Genomic DNA, 17,351 nt, shown 5'->3' with positions numbered 1-17,351 from the left:
GTCTGATCCAGCACTATTCTATAAATATAAATCCCCCAGCTGTACTGCATTTTAATTTAACTTGCTATCATATTCATGATCTTTTTCAGTGCCTACAGTGGATACAACACGCACTACTTGGTTACTAGAACAGATGGTAAAAATAAAACACCCAGTTGTTCTTGTAGGTGAATCGGGTACATCTAAAACAGCAACTACACAAAACTTCCTAAACAATCTGAACAAAGACCTTAATGTATGTATGAGGCATTTTGCTTTGTTTGTAAAGATGCATTTTCGTTCTTTGTCCTTGTGTTAAATTTGCATTGCATTGAAGCCTGAGTCTGCGGGTAGCAATATTGACTTTGATAACGTGACTGCAAGCTCAAATCCAAAGTGTGTGAATGATTTGAGAATCTTTCAGGATCAATGATTTTTGTTCTGTTCTACCATGTACAGATTCAATTTTATAAAGTAAATGTATATTATCGAAGTGCTAAGAATGGGATTACTTTTCTTTGTCATCCGTAATTCAAGAGAATAAATGGACCAGAGAAGGGTTTCCTGTATGTCTGACAGTCTAATATAAAGAATATTTTTTGAATGCTTGAGTTAAAAAAAGAACAGGTAAAAATCCATTCTTATCCATTTTCTCCCCTGTGCAGCTGCTGCTAGTAATTAACTTCTCTTCTCGTACAACATCAATGGACATTCAGAGAAACCTAGAGACAAATGTAGAGAAACGAACTAAAGACACTTACGGCCCTCCAATGGGAAAACGTCTCATTGTTTTTATGGATGATATGAATATGCCAAGGGTAAGCTGCCAATAGTTTGCAAGGCAGTAGAGAAACATTTAGGGTGGCACTGATGTGGTCCCTTCATACACAGATCCAATGAATCACAAGTCAAGGAGATTCATGGTAACTGCATAACTGGATTCCAGCTTAGGATCTTCAGAAGAGTTGGATTTGTGTGTAGTAGGGGGTGTTTCTGGCTGTAACAATATTTGTCCTATATGTGAGAGAGATCCTGTTGGATGATTTCTTTATGCCATTAAAATCATGTCTCTGTGGCCTGATGTTGGCTGCAGGTTGTGTATTGTAGAAACCATCCCTTTCTCTTTACAAATGGGGCAAAAGAGTATGTGTGCATTTAGTTTATGTCGGAGAAGAGGCACTTTTCCCATAGAAAACATTTGAATGAATGTTCACAGTCAGTGCTAGAGCTTTACTAAGTGTCACTTAGTCCTTGTAATGTTCTCCTGAGTATGGAGCACAATATTTCCACATTTATAGCAGTAATTGGCATGCTGATATACCGTGCTCCAAATATCTTGACTCTTTTGTATTGCAAAGGTTGATGAGTATGGCACACAGCAACCCATTGCCCTGTTGAAGCTGCTGCTAGAAAAAGGTTTCTTGTACGACCGTGGTAAGGAGATGAACTGTAAACTTCTTCGAGACCTGGATTTTATTGCTGCCATGGGGAAAGCTGGAGGAGGTCGGAATGAAGTTGACCCTCGATTCATCTCACTCTTCAGTGTTTTTAACATACCTTTTCCTTCTGAGCAATCACTGAATTTGATCTATGCCTCCATCCTGAAAGGCCACACTGCGGTAATTTCACTGTTTTTAAAGTATTGCTCAACAGGTTTATTATTTTAAAATAGACATTTATTTCTGTGTTATCGCAAGACCTGAAATCTTCTGTTATCGGGCTTTCTTATATTTAGAACCTCATGCAAACCTTTCCCTTCCTCTTCTCTTTCTCAATGGGTTTACACTCTTTTGATAAATTCTTGAGTAATATGTAAACATTCAAGTCAGCAGATAATCTATAAACCTGGTGCTTTTCATAGGTTGAGACCTATGAACTATTTGTTTATGGTTTCTGTAACCAAATGCGCAAAGGTCAGCAAACTCTTTCCTGACTGACAGTGAAAAATTTAATATAATGCAGTAGACTGCATTACTAGCAAGTAACCTGCCAGATTATATAAGAAAAGAGCAGTTTACTTTTTCTGCTGTAGAAGTGCTGTGGAAATTCCAGTCATGGAGTTTGATGTTACCTTCAGCACTGTGCAAGCTCGGGAATGAAGATGGGTCCTGCCCAAAACATTTAACTGCAGAATGTTCATACTAGAGAGGAATATGCATTTCTGAAAATGTTTGCCCTCAGTTATTTGAAATATACCAAGCAGGTTTAAAAGCTGGAAAGCAGAATATGTTTAATAGCATTGAGTTCTCTCTGGGCAGCCTCATGAAAACACCTCTTCTTTCTCATGTTTGCAGATGTTTAATGAGTCTATATCAACCATCTCTGACAAGATTACTGTATGTACTTTGGAACTTTATAAAATGATTATTCGTGACCTACCCCCTACTCCTTCCAAATTCCATTACATTTTTAACCTGCGGGATCTTTCCAGGGTCTATAATGGGCTCGTTCTTACAACTCCAGAGAGGTAAGAATAGAAAAATTGTCTTCAGTGGTCCTACACCTATTTATATTGGATGAATCAGGGTGAAGATGAGGTCATTTGGTACATGAAATCAGTCACATTTGGTCACTTATCATTAAACCTTTGCCAGAATGAGAAAATGTTCAGGAACATCCTAAATTGTGATCTTACTCTTGATGACACACACTGATGCATTAGTCTTTCTTAAATAAGATATCCAGAGGTAAAAATGCAAGCAAACTAGTTATTATGAAAAGAACAAAACCAAAAAGAGTAAAAAAAGTCAATCCAGAATCTGGTCAGTGTTATTAACCATATGGCCTTAGGAATCACGTCAGCTCATTTGGTGCAGTCTGATATTTCGATGTTAATTCAGGTTTCAAACAGTGACCCAGATGGTGAGAGTCTGGAGAAATGAGTGCCTGAGGGTTTTCCATGACAGGCTGATTAATGAAGCAGACAAAGCACTGGTGAGTAATTTCTTTCAACTTTCCGTAGTCATTACTGTGGCAACTAATTTGCAATAGCAACGTTACCAACTGTTGCACTCAGGTCTTGCAGTCAGACTGCAGACTTGTCTAACCACTATGTTGCTCCATTAATTTAAAACGTGGCCCATGGAGTTTTCTTTTCTAAAATAAAGTGACTATGGCAGACTAAGTGAGCAGATCTGCTGAAGAAATGGAAAGTGTCACTCAGTTTACCTGTCCAGGAAAATTGGTTAGCAGTGGCGCAGGTGACAAAGTGTGAGAGCAGTGCAGGGGAAAACTCAGGAAATCACTTCAAGTCAGCATTTTCCTTTAGGAAGGATTGTATCAGAATGTGCCTGTACAAGCAAGTAGGAAAAAGAAGGATATGAGCTGCGTCCTTAAACAATGGATTAAGTTTTGGCTGTTATGCAAACTGGAAAATGCTCCAAATTATATCTTAAAACACAAGAGAGAATGACGCCAGTTTTATACCTTGAGAATTAGGGGAAGAATTGGGGTAAAGTTTACTTACATGTAAGCAACTTGCTTAGATGAAAAGAGGTAGATTAAGATAGCTTCAGATTTTTCTGCTTAAAAGTTTCTCCTCTAACATACAAAGACACATTTCCAGCTCAATTTTCACAACTCAGAATAATTATATTGCAACTTTTCTGTATTTGTACATTCATTCAGACTTAGAAGATTTGTGAGAAATCTTAGTGGCGAGACATCTGTGAATGCTGAGAAGGAAAGTTTATTAACATAATATTTACACCAATATATGAGAAGGGTTTTTTTTTTTAACAGGCTTATCCTTTTCTGTCTTAAACTTCTGCAGTCCATTGGCTTGAATGGTTCTTGAACAGCTTATTAGATCATTTTAGATCATACATAGAACACAATAGCAGGCTGTGGTCTTTGGATCTTCCAGTGACATAAGTATCCCCTTGAAATCAGTGACTATTTAAGCAAGAATCTGCATTATCACCCTTCTAAGTGTTACTGGATTCAGAATCATCTGCTTTGTTGTGTTGCCTGACTCATTTCATATCCTTGAAGGTACAAGGTCATATAAAAAACCTGATTGAAAAGAATTTCAGAGATGACTTGGAGCAGGCCATGAGGGATCCTATTCTTTTTGGAGATTTCAGAATGGCACTGAGTGAAGGAGAACCTCGTATTTATGAAGATATCCAAGACTATGATGCAGCAAAAGCTCTCTTTCAGGTAGTGTGCATCAGCCTGGAACTGTGCCTGAGTCTGTCTCTGTGCCTGAGGAATGGGCAGGAGCCTGCCTCAAACCGTAGGAAATCCGTTCTCTTTCTGTGTGCGCATAGAATTTTACGTGCACCGTTACTCATTTGGGGTCTGCAGTAATGAAAATTGAGGATCAGCTACAGAGTCAGCAGTGTTTTCCAACAGTTTATTTTCCCTGAGGAAGGGGAAAGGAATAATGCTGCTAAATGGGCTGGTATTTTATCGATGTTATTAATTGTTTCAGTGGTTTCCTAGTAACATTCTGTCCACCTTTCTCTGCAGGAGATTTTGGAGGAATATAATGAAGTTAATATTAAAATGAATCTGGTTCTTTTTGATGATGCTTTGGAGCACTTAGTCCATGTACATCGCATCATACGGATGGATCGTGGGCATGCCCTGCTCATAGGAGTGGGCGGCTCAGGAAAGCAGTCTCTAACGAGACTGGCTGCCTATACAGCTGGATGTGAGGTTAGTGACCCTGCGTCTTGGCAGTGAATGAAGACAAGGAAAGCAATATTGTGATCAGGATTAAATTGGCAGGGTGGGGGGAGGGAAGTCAGTCAGTCAAGATAAGATCAGGCTGGCATCTCTTCCCTGTGGAGAGAAAAACAGGGTGAGGTGATTGCCAGAAGGTCTAAGAATATGACTGTGGGTGATCTGGGCAGGAAGATGTCAGTGCCTGAATCTGGGTTTTGGCACTGGGGACAGAAAACCAGGACAGGTTTTGTGGCAAACAACTAATAGTTCCTACCTACCACTTTTGTTACTTATCTGTGTCACAGCAGCACTCCAGTGCTGCTTGAGGAACCTTGTTGTGATTGACACTGTAATATTTCAGATAGGAAATGTTCCTCTCTCAGAGGTACTTTCAGTCTCTTACAGAGGCTCGGAAGGGAACAACAAAAAAGGAGGATGAACACAAAACAATTTCGAAAATGCAATCCTTCAGCGTTGTTCAAATGTAATTTGTAAAAAGAATATTGTGCATAATTTTTTTTATACTTACACTTTTACTGATGATAGGGGCCAAAACCCCTTGATCCAGTCTAACTGAAATTCAGAGTTACCATCATGTCTTGGGTCCATCTGTGTCTTCTCAGTATATGTTTGCATCCTTAGGTATTTGAGATCATCCTGAGTCGAGGATATGGAGAAAATAATTTCCGAGAAGATTTGAAAAATTTGTACCAGAAGCTGGGTATTGAGAACAAGTCAACGGTCTTCTTGTTTACAGATGCCCATGTAGCAGAAGAGAGTTTCCTGGAACTCATCAACAACATGTTAACTTCAGGTGGCACAGGCAGCCTCAATTACTCCCGATCAGTATCTACTTGTGACTCATAATCTCAAATGTACCCTTGATCCAGCTACGACTGTGTCACCCTGTGTCCTCTGCTGCTTTAGTTAGTTACACCTTTCAGTACTACCTGAAATGATCTGGCCTTAATAATGGCCTTCTTGGCATCTTCTTGCAGTCATTTCTATGTGTCTGGGAAGGCTATAGGGTTAATTCGTGCTGATCATGATGTTGCAGGAGTCTCAGATTTCTTCCAAGACTGAGGTGTAACTTCAGCTGCATTTGACCAGAAACCCACCTTTTGTCCCATTGATTTCTTCATAGCATTCACCTGAACTGCAACAACTGCTTATATATACATATATATATATGTCCTAAAATGTAGTTTATTATCTTTTAGTGTATACAGCAGCTGAAAATAAGCAGCAGCTAGCACTGTGTGACCACCCTCTCTATAGAAGTTCCTACACAGTCTGATTTGAAAACAGATGTGTTAAATCTTATCTCATTCCTTGGTCCTAGTTTTTCCTGTTCCTGGTCTGCTTATGTCTGTCATTAGGTAACTTATGAAGTATTTCCCACATGATTGAGAGAATGAAAATGTGAACTGATGGTTTGTAGACACTAATGAAGATTTTCTTTGCAGAGTTAAAAGCACTTTATGTTCTTGTGACATTTTGCATAGGTTACTGAAGCCCAAACAAAAATGAATTAATTATTCCTCTAAATCCCCTACATCATCCTAAGTACAGCCTCTCTATTTTCCATGGCGGCTGAGGGGAGGAGGAGAAGCATAGAGAGGTTAATACATTCATTCAAAACTACCCAGAACAATTTTTGCAGAACTAGGTTTAAAATTTGTGACTCTGGTTTCTCATCTGCCCTATCCCCAGCCATATGGTTTTCTTTTACTGGTTGTTCTCACTAGCATTCTTCTGTCCTTATGTTACAGGAATGGTGCCAGCCCTTTTTCCAGATGATGAAAAAGACACCATACTAAGTCAGATTGGAGATGAAGCTACTAAAGCTGGCATGAGCCCAGCTAAAGAGAGTGTCTGGCAATATTTTGTAAACAAATGTGCAAGCAACCTTCACATTGTCCTGGGAATGTCCCCAGTTGGGGACAGTCTGAGAACGTGGTGCAGAAATTTCCCAGGTATCAATTGTACGCGCTTCTTAGTCCCTTCCCTGTGAAATACAGGTTTGCAGGCAAGCAGAAATCTCCAGTGGACACTCAGAGATGTCTGGCAGCTAAAGCCAAGCAGAGCAGGTTTCATGATTAAGGACTTGCAGTGCATGATTTTTTTTCCAGTTAATTACCACATATCAGCGAGTATTATTGATTAGCATTTACCAGATCAGTTCATTTTCCAGCTGAACAGCTAGAAATCAATTGGTCATCCTCATTGAACTGGAAAGATAGAGGCTATGTCTGCAGCCTCTCTTCTGTAGTTTACAGCAGAATGCGTGGTATTAAATCATTATGAAACTAGGATGATGGTAAGAGAAACATTTTTGTATCCAAAGCCAAAAAAAGGGCATGGTGAGAGGGACACCCACTGAGAGAAGAAACACCTAAGCCTGGTGGTTGCTGCGCTTCAGCAGGTGGCTGAAAGGAGTCCTGGGAGACTGAAGAGAGGTGAAGGATGGGTATGGGTGGGAATCGTAACCCAGGCATTAAAATACTTTGTTGCAGCTCTTGACTGCATCCTGTAGAATGGTACAGTCCAAAGAACAGTACACTGAGGTTAGCAGGACACAGGTGCAAAGCTGATTGTTTACTATCAAAATGGAAATATCGACTTTGTGGTAAATATTGTTGGTAAGCAGGTGTCAAAGATGACAGATCCTGCAGCTTCTTGATGCAAATCAAGTTAAGCATGGAACTGCCTGGCAGATTAGGGTCTAGTTTTACAAAGGCATTTTTCAGATAACACTATCCTTTTATTTTAAGGTCTTGTTAACAACACTGGTATTGACTGGTTCTTGCCCTGGCCCCCCCAGGCCTTGTATGCAGTTGCACAATCCTTTGTCGGTATGTAAAATGTCAGTATTTTAACCCATTAACCCTTGGGATAGCCTAAGAAATATATTCTTTACTTTGCAGTTATTGTACATAATTTGATTTCCCATTGTGCTTGTTACCCTGAGTCTAAATGGGTGATGCAAAATCCCAGTCAAAAAATGTTTTTGGATGGAAGTTTCTTACTCAAATAGATTTAAAAAAATTGCTAAAATCCGAGTTCCCAACTCTGCAGACAGTGTGGCCTACCTACCAGGAGGCCCAGGTTCTCTTCTGACTCTGCCTTGGTCTTGCTTTTTGCCCCAGAAAAGGCTTTTTTTTGTGCCTGGCTTAGATGTACATAAGAAAGATGGTAATTGGCGGACTCTTAAAAAAAAACCAAAAAAATCTTTGAAATTTTTTATTTCTTCTGCCCAATTTTAGGAAATAGCACACGCATCCCATCAGAGAGCTCCAAGTCGGTGATCGAGCACATGGTCATGGTGCATGAATCTGTAGGGGATTTCAGCAAGAAGTTTCTGCAGAAACTGAGACGTAGCAACCATGTCACACCAAAGAATTACCTTGATTTTATCCATACTTATTCAAAATTGCTGGAGGAGAAAAACGAGTTCATTTTAGGTAAGGCTGTGTAGATGTTTTCTACTTTTTAATAAGCGAGTTAAATATTTTAAAAAGAAAAAAAAATGTGGCGAGAATCCCACATATTATCCACATTATGCAAAAATCATTTTATCAGTACTATCTCAAACGCTGTGCTGGCATCTGGTTTTGACATTGGACCGATTTCCTGGCCACATGTGAATGTTCAGACTCTGTCAAACGGTGGGCTCTCCTCAAATTCTTTTGTGCATGAACCTGAGCCAGAATCTCCAAACCAGACACTCCTCTGCTTGGGGAAGAGTCTGGTTAGATCTAATACCAGCTCAGCCTAGCTCAAGGTTTGACATTCTTCCTCAAGCAGCAATTCATATTCATACTTCAGTGGGCACTGAAATCTGTGAAGAGGATAAAACATGAACAGTGTCATATGGAAAGCAAGTTGTGGCACAGGGCCGCTATGTGGCAGCTCGAGTGACATTAACGCCATCTTGGGTCAGAGGCTTAGGAAAGGAAAAATCTCTCAGAGTCATTTGCCTTTCATAACCAAGGTTGCCTTGCTGCAAAGTGCACCTACAAGCACATTTACCTTCTGTGAGATTGTCTGTTGCTCTGTGATAGTACACAATCAATGAATCACTAACGTTTCTCCCTTTTTTTCTACCTAGCACAATGTAAACGGCTAGATGGGGGCTTAGTTAAACTGAAGGAAGCTAGTATACAGCTGGTTGAGCTGAACAAGAAACTTGCTGAGCAAAAGATTGTGCTAGCAGAAAAATCAGCTGCTTGTGAAGCTTTGTTACAAGAGATTTCAGCAAACACAGAAGTAGGTGGGTAGTTTACAACTACTGAAGTGTCCCACAGGCTAAGCAAGGCAAGGCTCCCATAGTCTGTGGTGTGTTGGGTTGGAAGACCCTGTAAGAGCTCCAGCCACTTCTAGCAGTAGCCCTCTTGTTCTATCTGTGCTGATCTAGTGTCATGCTAGAAGAACAGGTCCCCTCTCTTGCCCAGATTGCCATCTTTGCTATGTATTTGGCCTACAGGACTTTACACAACTCAGTACTATGTTCACCTGCCCTTGTCTTCCCTTTCCAAGGTGTAAGGCGTAATGTGGGAAAGAGGCATTAGCAAGAAAGGGACCTTCTGATTCAGAAAATTACTATTAGAGGAAAAACAGAGGGAAGCATGGGAAGAAAAGAGATTATGTATGCTGTTGTGTGTAACACTGTTAGTGTTCCTAACCTGGTGATGGAACTGTAAACATGGGCAAGCTAGCAACAAAAAGGTACTGAGTTGATGGTAATTTCTGATTTTCAGCCAAGAGCCAATCTATATTAGTATATGCTCTGTATACAAATTTGAATAATCCATTTATGGTCCTGCCTTTACAATTCTTAGCTGAGGAGAAGAAAAAACTGGCTGAAGAAAAAGCTGTGGAGATACAGGAACAGAATAAGATTATTGCTATGGAGAAGGCGGCTGCTGAGACAGCTTTGGCTGAAGTCATGCCTATTTTAGAAGCTGCCAAACTGGAGCTTCAGAAGCTTGACAAGTCTGATGTTACTGAGATCAGGTGACTCATTTGGATGTACAGTAGCATAAACTTTTGGAAATTCACTGAGAGACCCTTGTTTGCAGGGTTGGAGCCTTAGCCTCACCTTTCTCACCTGCATGGTGTATGGGTGAAGGTCAGGACATCAGTTGTCTGGGTGCAGAGGTCACAACAGAATCCCCTGATTCCTAGCCCAGGACTTCCCCTCGAGCCTCTTCTTCCAGTCCTTTGTTTGATGTCGTCCCCATCTTTCTCTACCCCGTGTCTGATGCACTAGAAACTGCTATGGTTTTTGCCTGAGCAGTGGCTGTTCAAACCCCTTCATCCCTCCTCTGTTTTTATTCTGTGAATAGGAACACATACCAGTTATTTTTCAGGGCTGCTTTGATAGCATGAAAATGTATTTCTCTGCTGAATTAATTTCTCCCTGTGTTTTTATAATACATCTTGTATTTGGAGATAGATATAAAAGCACATGCAGTCCTTGGCTCTCCCCAAAATAGCAATGGCTCTCCCTTTCCTGCCCCAATTGTTTAGTTTCCTTTCTGTAGTACATCTCTGGATTCTTCCTGTATTGCTTCTCCCAATGGACAGCTGCTTCGCTGCCCTAGGGAAGAATATCACGGCTCAGGATTTTAGGCCTTCCACCGTTGAAATCCTCTAGTATTTGATTAATCAAGTTGTCTGAATACAAGAATTGGTTTTGAGCTTTTGACTAGTTAATAATTTATTGTCTGTCCTGGATTATCTTTTTCATTTTGTGTAGGATGTCTTATGTGCTAGCTCTTCTTGTATTGCAATGACTCTCTTAATGGGAAGTACTTGTGCCTGGCATCATGTGCTTTGTCTCCTCCTTTTTCTCCTCCACTGTCTCCTTCATCTGTTTTCTAGATCCTTTGCAAAACCCCCTAAGCAGGTGCAGGTTGTTTTGGAATGTGTTCTTATAATGAGAGGTTACAGAGAATTAAACTGGAAGACAGCCAAAGGAATGATGTCTGAGGCAAATTTCCTGCGATCCCTGATGGAGATAGATTTTGATGGAATTACTCAGAGCCAAGTGAAATCTGTCCGAGGTAAATTACTGATCTGTATACTAGGAATGAACATAGGATCTTGTTAATGTGATTAGCCGTGTCAGTGGTGATCCTTCCAGTATTGTTTGGGAGGGTGGGATTCACTTTGTGCAAAGGGACAGCACTGTCCGCAATGCTGCAGGTGTTGCACTGTTGGGTGACTGGATTTTTCAGAGTTCAAAGACCTTCTGCTATGTGTTGCATCCAGTTTATACCTTAGCTGGGGTCTTACACACTTTGGTTTAGAACAGGCAAGAAACAAGCAAGACAGCTGAGCAGGCCTGCTGTCTACTTTTAGCCACTTAGAAAGTAGCATTATGACCCCATCCATGTGGTCACAATTAAAATGTGATGTGTACCGAGTGGAAAGAAAATAAGCTATATCTAAAGCTTATGGGCCAAACTTTGCACACACTCCCGAGGGTGTAATCCAGAGTAGTTCCTTTATGAGGGGAATGTGGCCCTTTGAACAAAATTGCATCTGACTGCTGCAGAGAAAACAAACCATGATCCTGAGATGCACTGAACAACTCCTGAATGCGCTCCTTTCTTGGAGAAAGAACTTGAGAAATCACTTGCAATGTGGTGCTTGCGTTGTTACAACCCAGTAGCTTCATCTTAAGGTCAGAATCTGTTTAATATTCTGACAAATGTTTCATATTGTCTATCACAGCATTGCTCAGTATTGCTGGTAGGGAAAGCTATTTCTCTGAGGATTTCTGCACTGCAATTCAACTCGCAATATTTTTCTGTTTGCCCATTTAGGTCTGTTAAAGAATCTTAACACTACCTTCAGTGAAATGGAACTTGTTAGCAGAGCAGGACTGGGAATGTTAAAGTTTGTCGAAGCAGTGATGAGCTACTGTGATGTAGTTAAAGAAGTCAAGCCAAAGAGAGAAAAGGTAAAGCATGTGGATTCAAACTCAGAGGAGGGTGAAGCATGATCCTGATGAGAAAAATAATACTTGGCAACTTCATTGACTGCCCATTTCTCCTCTTTGAAGTGCTTAAAAAGAGGTGTTTAGGAAAGCTATTGCAGTAGGAGTGAGGCAGGTACTCAGTTACAACCTGCTGCGTTTGTTGTGTCATGATGCTGGGATGTGGGTTCCCATCCACACCAGTGCTTGAAGGAGAAGGGAGGAATGTGTTCAATTGGAATTTTGTAACCTAACATGGTTAGAAAAACATGGTTTATAGCTGTCTTCTGACAAGAGACTTCAAAACACATGGCATTTGGACAGAGCAGAGCTCAGTAGTACACAACATCCATGTACCTTAAGAACAGACCTTTTGATTAACTTTTTTTACAATGACTGAAAACTTAGCTGTGTTACCAAAGGAAATCTAAGGCCCAACAGATGTTGCTGGGAAACTTTCTTCAAGAAGAAGTTATTATATACAGCTGACTACTGAGAAAGTATATTCACTAGACTTTTTTGAGGTCTTTAAGCAGACAAACCTCCCCTTGTGTCACGGGATGACCTTCAATGTCAGCAGGACGGCTTGCATTCTTTAATATACCTTGTGGGTACAAAACTCTAGGAGATTTATCTGCTTGGGAACTGCAGTATCAGACCATGATGTACATGTTTGGGATGGGGAGAGGTAGGTGAGAAACAGTGCCAGTTATTTTGGCTTACACTGTACCAGGACACTTTGAAATATATGAAATAGCCAAAAGAAATCTGAGAACTTAAGACTTGTCTTTCCTCTGACAATCTTATGTTTCCTTCATAATGTAATGTAGGTGGCTAGGCTAGAACGGAACTATTACTCAAGTAAGCGGGAACTGGAAAAGATAAAGGCAGAGTTGGCTACCATTCAGGATGAGCTTAAAGCTTTGGGGAACAAATACCAAGAGGCAATAAAAGAAAAGCAACAGTTACAAGAAGAAGCAGAGATTATGCAGAGAAGATTAGATGCTGCTGACAGGCTCATCTTTGGCTTGAGATCTGAGAACAAGAGGTAAGTCTAGATTCAGAGGGACATTTTTGACATCAGAGGGTCATGTGCCAGGGATAATATCAAACTGAGACATTTTTGGAAACATTGCTTCCTGTGATGTTTGTTTCTGAGAAGAGCTAATATCCATTCTAAGCTAATATCCATTAGCTCTTGAAAAATAATAACAATTTTTAGTGCAGAAGAAAAAGGTGAACTCAGATTAAAGAAAGAAGGTTCAGATCAACTCAGTATCTGTGGCCATCATAATAGTGAGAGAACAACTGACTGTAAATTTGGGGGTCTGTCTCAACTTACACCTAAAGTAGCAGCAGCTGGAAATTCTGCACATAAACCCCATCTCCCTGGTACAGACTGACCCAGGATTCCCTTATAATTTTATCAGGTGGACAAAGGAATTAGAGGACTATGAAATACGAAAGGTGAAGTTGCTTGGAGACTGTCTACTCTGTGCTGCCTTTCTGAGCTATGAAGGAGCATTCAACTGGGAGTTTCGTAATGAAATGATCTATCAAGTCTGGCAAGAAGATATCCTCTCACGAGAGATTCCTCTCAGTCAGCCATTTAGGGTAGAAAGCCTCCTGACTAATGAGGTGGAGGTTAGCAGGTATGTCCAGTCAAGAAACCCAGTGACTACTGAATGTGAAATTGTGAAGTGAGAGTCTGGATCTGAATCTGTAGCATAGGACTGGCATTGTGGGTGGAGGTGCACAGCCATAATAGAGGGAGCCCATTTTACTTTCATGTCTCAAAGATGGTAAGGAGACGTGTTATTTTTCTTCTGGTTAAGAGAGGCTATTTGTTATAACAAACCGTTGTACTTTACAGTCCAGCGATGTCCACTGAATCTAAGACACGTATAATAGCTTTTTAGGAGATTTTTTAAGGAGCTATCTATAATATGTGTTCAACCCAAAGCCCAGCAGGAGTCTTTTCATTGACTTCAATGAATTTGAAATTAAACCCATGCCCAGGTAGCTCATATTTCAACTACTGCAGGATTACTCACCAGATGCAACAGTCAGTGTTTTGAGTAGTGTAGTTACAAATGACTCAGACAATGAATCAGTCTCAGTTTTGACACTATTCTCACAATCACATCCACTATATGATTCCTTGTGTGTCTAATAGTGTGCTCAGTGAATTGCATAATTTTACTGACAAATGAAATGTGCTGCTCTTCCATCAAGTTTTTGTCCCAGCCTGCTCTTTGATCCATTCTGTTCCCAGGTGGGTTTCCCAAGGATTGCCTCCGGATGAGCTCTCTGTCCAGAATGGCATCCTGACAACATACGCAAGCCGCTTCCCACTCTGTATTGACCCACAACAACAGGCATTACATTGGATTAAGAAGAAAGAAAAAAAGAATAACCTGAGGGTAAAGATAAATGATCTTTTTACCTCTTTACTGGTTGTTTTAAAAGCTGCATAAGTATCTGTCACCTTGAATGGGGAACCAGCTATGTACAGACAAATGTGTCGACTGCTGTGTCTCTAAAATAGGCAGTGAATATCGCTGTTCACATGACCTTCAGTTCTTTGGGACGGATGCTTTGTTTGGGATCTTGGCCAGCCTTAGTACATGCAGAAATAGTATAACCAAAAAGCTGGCGTAGCTTGTATTTTATCTCAGCTCCAGGATGGAGTTTCCACATAGGACAATAACACAGTCAGAGGCACAGTTGGAACTTTGAAGAATAGTTCTCCAAATGGAAGTTATTCTCAACTGATCAAAAAAAATAAATAAGACCTTTACTGTTTTGTACTGGTGCAGTTTATATCATCTGTAAGAGGAAAGACAAAACGCAACAAAGAGCAAAAGTCATTAGTGCTGGCAACTATTGTAAAATAATAATTTTCAGCAAATTGAATATCAGTTCTCTTTTCATATCTTCCCATTATTCTCTTGCAGATGGCTTCCTTTAATGACCCAGATTTCCTTAAACAACTAGAACTGGCCATAAAGCATGGAAGCCCTTTCTTGTTGCATGGAGTTGACGAATACATTGATCCTGTGATAGACAATGTCTTAGAGAAGAATATCAAAGTTGCACAGGGGCGAACATTCATTGTCCTGGGTGACAAAGAGGTTGACTATGACAGTAATTTTAGATTGTACCTGAACACCAAATTATCAAACCCAAAGTATTCTCCCTCTGTGTTTGGCAAAGCTATGGTTATCAATTATACAGGTAAGCAAAAGTGTGTATTTACTAACAAAGTAGTGATTACGCTGTAGTGCAAGTTTAGGCCCTGGGCGTTTGTCTGAAACAGCAATGAAACTCTAAAAAATTAAGTCTCCCTTATACTTAGCATCTGATTTAATAGAAAATTCTCCTCACTTCTCTCTTTTAATCTGAAACTGAGCTAAATATCCCTTCTTGCATCTGCCAGGTTAGGATGCTTTGGTAGAATTACGATATGGAGTTATTAACCAAGTCACTCTGTTGCATCACTGTAGTTTTATGAGATGATGGAGATGAAATAAGTTGTGTAAAAGCTCTCCTTGTGTTTAAAAGAAGACTGTGTGATGTGTACATGTGTTGTATCTGTAGTTACACTAAAGGGCCTAGAGGATCAGTTGCTCAGCGTCATTACGGGTTTTGAAAGAAGGGAATTGGAAGAACAGAGAGAACATCTCATCCAGGAGACAAGTGACAACAAAAACTTGCTGAAAGACCTGGAAGATTCTCTCCTTCGGGAACTGACGTCTTCCACAGGAAACATGTTGGACAACTTGGACTTGGTGCAAACCTTGGAAGAGACAAAATCCAAAGCTACCGAGGTACCGGCTCTGGGCTTTTTGGAAGGATATCTACTAATAGAACATCACCTTTCCTTTTTTATTGTGCTTCATCTTTCACCCTTGAAGCTAGGAATTAGTTTGAAAGGAAATGGAGAGTTTTCTCATGAGTATGTTGCATCTTTCAGTATTGGGCAGTATTTTATTGCATCAGAGAACCAAATCGTATCTTCAGGAAAGTCCTTATCAGGACCAAACTGTTGTTTACAGTTCTAAAGAAAAGAGCGTTTGATATATTTCTTTAAGCTCTGAAACAACCTTTGTCTTGTATTGTATCAGATCTGAAATGAAAAATTAAGATATTTGTTACTCAGAGAGGTTGTAGAATCTCCATCCTTGGAGGTTTTCAGGCTGTAGTTGGGCAAAGCCACAGCTGACCTGATCTAGTGGTGGTCATAGTCCAGCTTTGGTCAGAAAGTTGAACTAAAGATCCCCAGATGGCCTTTCCCACACTATTTCCATGATTCTGTGTAAATCTTTGCCTTGACTTTTCATAAATATACGAGGTGGGATTAATTTTATTAAACTTTTGATTTTTACAATTCATACTACTTCTTTAGGGTTACCTGCCCAGATTCCCTGTATAGTCAACATAGACACTGAATAGCTCTGCTTACTGTGATATAATATACATACTATGGATCAGCGCAGTAATTAAATGTGTATAAAATCAATGTATGGCTAGGTGATTGAAAAACTGAATCTGGCTGAGACGACAGCGGTGGATATCGATCGTCTTCGAGATGGCTACAGACCAGCTGCCAGGAGGGGGGCCATTTTATTCTCCGTTTTGTCTGAAATGGCATTTGTCAACATCATGTATCAGTACTCACTGGTCTCCTTCTTAGAGGTTTTTGGACTCTCTCTTCGGAAATCCATGCCCAGTCCTATTCTTCTGAAGCGGTTAAAAAACATCATGGATACATTGACTTTCAACACCTATAACTACGGCTGCACAGGTTAGTGCGTTTTAGTGATGGGCTGACGCTGTGTTGTGCAAATGCTTGATAAAAGCCATGCCTTCAGCTGGGTTACATTAGAGAGGCAAGTTACCGAACAGTGAATTCACTAATGTTCAGTTCTCAGCATTGGCCCTGGTTTACACTTTACTCCCCGCTATTTCTGTTTGAAGAAACTATGCATATTACCAACATAACTTTTAAAGAAATGCTTTTCTTAATACAGTTACAAATGGTGAATCGCAGCTATGGCTCTCACATCCCTGGATGTAGCTTACAGATGCTGCTTTGACTCTGTAAGCCTGATCCAAAGGCCCATCTTTGATCACCCTGATCTTTGTGGGGTGACCAGATGCAGGATATGGATTTAAAGGTTGCTCTAGTTCCACACATTTTAGCAGCTGATTTTTGAAAATATTGTCCTTTTAATGTAGGCTTGTTTGAGAAGCACAAGTTACTATTCTCCTTTAATATGACTGTCAGGATAGAACAAGCTGATGGCAGAGTTCCACAAGAAGAACTTGAGTTCTTTTTAAAAGGTAAAGTGAATATTTTTATATAAATACATAGCTATATGTAGCAATAGCTAAAAGATCTTTCAAAGACAGATTTCTGACTAGATATGAGTTGCTCTAAGAGCTAGCACCTAGAGAAACCACTGAGGACAGCTGAACTATGTTGGTTTACACAAATTGTGGATTCTGCTATTTCTATTTCTTCCACTTTGTTAAACAGTGAAGAGGCTAATCTTTCTCTGCAGCTGCTGACAAATCTCACATTAGCTAATTGTTAGGATGTTACCTGAGAAAATAATCTTTAGTTATTTTCTGACTAGGTATAAATAATGTTGGAAATGGTTGCAAAGATACAACTCTGGCTTTTGCAAGCACTTGTAAAATGCCATCTTTT

At 40.1% G+C, this 17,351-nt stretch overlaps 1 protein-coding gene across 1 annotated transcript in view; it reads left to right on the top strand.

Annotated features, from left to right (window-relative positions):
• The window catches only part of DNAH10 (dynein axonemal heavy chain 10), a gene marked incomplete at both ends in the record, with an annotated part of 57,459 nt that overhangs the window by 31,179 nt on the left and 8,929 nt on the right, over window positions 1-17,351 (top strand). The window contains 22 exons of the mRNA XM_082324782.1: window positions 90-235; window positions 645-797; window positions 1,338-1,598; window positions 2,274-2,446; window positions 2,820-2,913; window positions 3,973-4,140; window positions 4,453-4,641; window positions 5,293-5,464; window positions 6,423-6,626; window positions 7,425-7,505; window positions 7,917-8,114; window positions 8,762-8,923; window positions 9,492-9,666; window positions 10,537-10,718; window positions 11,484-11,620; window positions 12,466-12,683; window positions 13,066-13,287; window positions 13,911-14,058; window positions 14,593-14,872; window positions 15,236-15,465; window positions 16,169-16,442; window positions 16,877-16,981. Of these exons, the coding sequence (XP_082180908.1) occupies window positions 90-235; window positions 645-797; window positions 1,338-1,598; window positions 2,274-2,446; window positions 2,820-2,913; window positions 3,973-4,140; window positions 4,453-4,641; window positions 5,293-5,464; window positions 6,423-6,626; window positions 7,425-7,505; window positions 7,917-8,114; window positions 8,762-8,923; window positions 9,492-9,666; window positions 10,537-10,718; window positions 11,484-11,620; window positions 12,466-12,683; window positions 13,066-13,287; window positions 13,911-14,058; window positions 14,593-14,872; window positions 15,236-15,465; window positions 16,169-16,442; window positions 16,877-16,981 (3,972 nt within the window). The remainder of the gene's footprint in view (window positions 1-89; window positions 236-644; window positions 798-1,337; window positions 1,599-2,273; window positions 2,447-2,819; window positions 2,914-3,972; window positions 4,141-4,452; window positions 4,642-5,292; window positions 5,465-6,422; window positions 6,627-7,424; window positions 7,506-7,916; window positions 8,115-8,761; window positions 8,924-9,491; window positions 9,667-10,536; window positions 10,719-11,483; window positions 11,621-12,465; window positions 12,684-13,065; window positions 13,288-13,910; window positions 14,059-14,592; window positions 14,873-15,235; window positions 15,466-16,168; window positions 16,443-16,876; window positions 16,982-17,351) is intronic.

The sequence above is a fragment of the Platalea leucorodia genome (genome assembly GCF_965183815.1).
Source record: "Platalea leucorodia genome assembly, chromosome: 12".
NCBI lineage: Eukaryota > Metazoa > Chordata > Aves > Pelecaniformes > Threskiornithidae > Platalea > Platalea leucorodia.
Note: the sequence above shows the minus strand (reverse complement) of the source record. Positions and strands in the feature narration are given on the sequence as shown.